This window comes from Nestor notabilis, unplaced genomic scaffold (genome assembly GCF_000696875.1).
Source record: "Nestor notabilis isolate BGI_N333 unplaced genomic scaffold, ASM69687v1 scaffold2408, whole genome shotgun sequence".
Classification (NCBI taxonomy): domain Eukaryota; kingdom Metazoa; phylum Chordata; class Aves; order Psittaciformes; family Psittacidae; genus Nestor; species Nestor notabilis.
This window is the reverse complement of record NW_009940490.1, coordinates 20,151-24,763: the sequence shown is the minus strand read 5'-3', so window position 1 is coordinate 24,763 and position 4,613 is coordinate 20,151. Positions and strand designations below refer to the sequence as shown.

Genomic DNA, 4,613 nt, shown 5'->3' with positions numbered 1-4,613 from the left:
GCCCTGCCTTTACTCCCTGCCTGTCCCACTACCTCTACCAGTTTCTCTCTTTCCACAGGACTTCAGCAAGTTCAGAACTTCGATGTCTCCACTCTACCAGTCGAAAGAGGCCAATGGGTTCAAGAGATCCTGGAGCTGAGACTGACAAAGTCACTACCACAGACAATGCAACTACATAAACTGTGTACAGGTGATTAAAAATCTGCCTTAGCAGACCATGAACCCCATATATTTAGACACAAATGCAAACCTCTGCTGTTTACTTGACGAGCTAGGCGAGGATTTCAGCACAGGGTTCAAAGTGCACATCATGGTGTGGGTTGAATCTGGCCCAGCATCACTGAGGCCTTAGTGCCTATCCATGCTTTGGCCTCACGGCTGCATGTGAGGTTGTAAATGGGCTGTTTCTCCCAGCAAGTAGAGCCCTGACCATCTGTAAGCCACAGCTCATGGCAGAACAGGGCCTGGCTTTTACTTCATCTGAAAAGACAGCCAGCTGCAGCATCCCCAGCCCTGAGCTCTCTCCACCCATCCCAGTCACCAGGCTGGGTTTGCAACTGGTTACAGCAGCTTTGTGTCAATAAATGGAAGGATACAGCCCCTGGGCTTTTTTTTTATCTAGTGAGTGAGTGGTCCAATGAGCTTAGAAAGACACAAGGGTGATGTTAAGGACCCTTAAACAAATAGAAAGCTGGTAACAGCATCCCTTAGAAGAACTAGAGGTGTCCCCACCTGCCACTGCAGGATGAAGGGTCCCTCACATAATCCAAACAGGGCTCACCTGCCCAGGCACTGCCTTTTTTAAATTATTCATTTGAGCCTGGTGAGGTACTGAGATGGACTACCATGGAGAGAGCTTTGACAATGTCTTTGAGAAGCTAAGGGCTTGCCTGTTGAAGGGTTGACGCTGCAAGGGTGGCTCTCCCCATGCCACAGCATCCCTGCTTCCTCCTCCAGCCTCTGCTGTGTCACCTGCCTTGTCACGGGGTATATGCAGGCATTGTCACTGTCACCTTCCACCCCAGAAGCACCCACACTGGTGCTGTTCTGTGGCCAACATGCATTGCTCCCCCTGCCTCTGGCTACAGCTGCACCTCCACCTCCTGCCCTGAAGGCAGCTCTTCCTGGGGGCACTGTGAGCTCCACCAAGATGCAAAACCCCACACATCTGCACACATGAGTCTACACCCCACACATGGCTCTAATCCCACCCAATATGAGGTGTGACCAACAGCCATACCCTTAATACTCTTGGAAGCTATGCTTAGTTACATTTGCTCTCCAGCATCTGCCACATGCTACAAACCTCAGGAGTTGCTGGAAGACTCAGCTCAGTGCTGGGCAGGCGTGGCAGAGCACCAGGGACTGCAGGCACCGGAGGGTGGACACTTACAGTCCATCCTCACCTTGAGCTGATAATGGGTCTTCTGATGGCCAGGAGATGTGATGCATCTTAGAGGAGCACCGGGGCAACGCAGCCCTTTCATGACAAGCCAAGATCTTCCCAGCCCTGCTGCCATCACACATCTCCAAGTGCTGAGCATCACATTACCTCCTGAAGCTCCTTTCTGCTGACTGCTGGTTGGATTTTCCTGGAGAGATGTCCAAGCCCTGCCGGTGGCTGGAGAGGAGGCTGTCTGTCTCTAAGGGGTACCTTCCATCCCCCTCTGAGTGGACGCTTGGGGTCTCTAGGAATTCCTTGTCATTCCATGCGCCCACTGTCCCATCCAGAGCCTGGTACCTGATCTCGATGGAGATGGTCGTCTGCAACACACAAAGAAGACAAAATCAGCCTTCATTCACAGCACAGGGAGGATGGAAGGTCCTGCAAAATTGGAAAGGCAGGAAGAGCTGTTGCATCAGCTGGCTTCATATCTGAGCCTTAATGACCCGAAAGTGTCTTCTTTCCTAGGGCATGAAACAGTTGGAAAGCAGGTCTTTGGCTTCAGGAGGTGGTCCAACCCACCTCAGACATGCTGCTGCATCCTGCATCCTGCTCAGAGACCTGATTCATTTGGAGCTGCTGGTGCATCTCAGACCTGGGTGCTGGCGCGTCAGATGTGAGAGACATAAAAAGCCCTGAAGAGCAGATAAATCCCTCAGACATCTGAAGGCACCATGAGCAGATGAAGCCACCTTGTGCCTGTGTATTTTCCCTGTGGTGCATCACCTTGTTAAGAAATTTGTACTCTGCTGTTAAGTGCTGGGCTGCCAAACCTCACGGATGCATGATGCCTTGCTCCTGCCTGACCTCATCCCCAGGCATCCTTGAGCAGGCTTATGTCAGTCCTGGTTTGGGGAGGTAGTTTCCCAGCCTGGCCATGACCAGACCAGTGGGGCTTGAAGATGGGAAGGGAGCTGGGACTGGGTCTGTCCAAGCTTGATTTCAAGACCCTTCTGTGTGAACCAAATAAGAGTAAGGTCCTCTCCCTCTTCTACATGGTCATTCCCCACTTACATGCTGAAGATTGCATCAAGCTGCTGCAGCAAATTCAGGGCTGAAATTCTTGAACATCTTTCCCCCCAGAATCGTAGAATCACAGAATGGTTTGGGCTGGAAGGGGCCTTAAAGCTCATCCAGTTCCTAACCCCTGCCATTGGCAGGGACAACTTCCACTACAAACGGGTGCTGCCTTGAACACTGCCAGTGATGGGGCAGCCACAACTTCTCTGGGCAACCTGTGCCAGGGCCTCACCACCCTCATAGGGAAGAACTGCTTCCTAAGATCTCATCTAAATCTCCCCTCTGTCAGTTTAGGGCCATTCCCCTTTGTCCTGTCCTTTGCATATGATTGCACAAAGATGAAGTTATGCCTGGAAACTGCTTTTATGTAGAATCTTTCTCTGGATTTAAAATACTATTGAATATGTGAGAGCTCATCTTGATGCAAAGAGCCTCTGGCACTACCTTTGCCCAAAAGTCCAAAGTAATTCTAAACCCATGGCTTTGGACAAATGAGCCCAAAAAGTCTCTCTCTTAAAAACATATCTATTTTGAAAGGCAAACAGCTGCTAAAAAGATCAAAGCAAAATCAAAACCCATTCTCCACTTCCAGCTTCTATGGAGAAATTATAATTTATACTTGATGCAAAGGCAATTGATTTTAGACTGGAAGACAAAACAAAAAGGCTAACAAACCAGGAACAGGAAAATTTATTACAAAATCTCCCTTTTTTCATCTTTATGCTTAAGAAGAGATTCAGCATCCTGACTTGCTCCAACTGCATCTGGTCAAAGGGATGATGAAAGGCTGGAATTTCTGTGCATTTAGCAAATGACAGCTAAAGGGTAACTCCAACCCAGCTGGAAACAGAGCTTTGGGGAAGGTTTTGACCGATTTTATTCTTTGTATAGGAAAATATGATTCTGAGTCAACCAAAGTGATTTGCCACACTGCGTTGACATCAGCAACCTGTTTCAGGTTGTTTATAAAAGCAAATGCGAAGGAGAGACAAAGATCCATCAAAATATTAATTTTTCACATTTTCAAACCACCTCAATACTATTCTAAAACATATGCTCTTGAAATCTCATTTTTAAACTATATTTTTATCTCGTTTATTTCAATTTATCTCATTTATCTAATTTTTAAACTGTATTTTATAGAATACCAGGTCGAAAGGCAACTTCAAAGGTCATCTGGTCCAACCTTTAAAAGTTCAAAAGACTTTTAAAAAAATTAAAAATTACAGGTGTAATAAACTGAAAGATTCTGTTTTGAGCTGAATAAAATCATAAGTAGTTTGAAGGGAGATTTGTAGTTGTAAGCTGAAACCTAGAGAAATTCATGCTGGAAACAAAAATATAAATTTAATGGTAAAGAAAATTAACAAGCAGAATGATCTAATGAAAGGCTGGTGGATTGTTTTGCCACTGGGCATTTAAAAATAATTTTTATTTGTCTGGGGTTTTTTTTTTGTTCACTTCTTGAGATAATAATAATGAATTCTGAGACATCCCAGAGGCCATGATCTTAATATCCCTTCTGGCTTTACAATTCCTGACACTTTAATCTCTTCACTAAGACAAGTCAATAATGTTATTAGAGCCAGCTGGGAGCTGCCAGTGAGGTTTTGCAGTAAGCCCAGAAAAAGGAAAAAACAGTTTTCAACCCTTCCTTCCATAGAATCACCGAATCACAGAAAGTTTTGTATTGAAAAGGCCCTTAAATTTCATTTGGTTCCAGTCACCCTGCCACGGGCAGGGACACCTTCCTATCCTTTGTATTTGATTACAGGAAGATGAAGTTATGCCTGGAAACTGCTTTCCAAGAAGTGGTGGCAGTGAAGATGCGCCTCTACCTTCACCCAGAGAGCATCACAGGTTTTAAGGAGCTGAGAGAGGAAAGATGAGACTGCCAAGAGGGGACATACTGAGATTACTTACTTTCAGCCTTCCAGTACCTAAGGGGGCCAACAAGAAAGCTGGAGAGGGGCTTTTGACAAGGGCCTGTAGGCACAGGACAAGGGGAATGGCTTTAAACTGACAGAGGGGGATTTAGATGAGATCTTAGGAAGAAGTTGTTCCCTGTGAGGGTGGTTGAGGCCCTGGCACAGGTTGCCCAGAGAAGTTGTGGCTGGCCCCTCCCTGGCAGGGGTCCAGGGCAGGCTGG

General features: G+C 46.6%; 1 protein-coding gene across 1 annotated transcript in view; it reads right to left on the bottom strand.

The window, feature by feature from the left end:
- Positions 1 to 4,613, bottom strand: part of LOC104410255 (otoferlin-like) — a gene marked incomplete at its 5' end in the record, with an annotated part of 85,496 nt that overhangs the window by 61,040 nt on the left and 19,843 nt on the right. Inside the window, 1 exon segment of the mRNA XM_010020367.1 lies at positions 1,553 to 1,764. Coding sequence (XP_010018669.1) covers positions 1,553 to 1,764 — 212 coding nt within the window.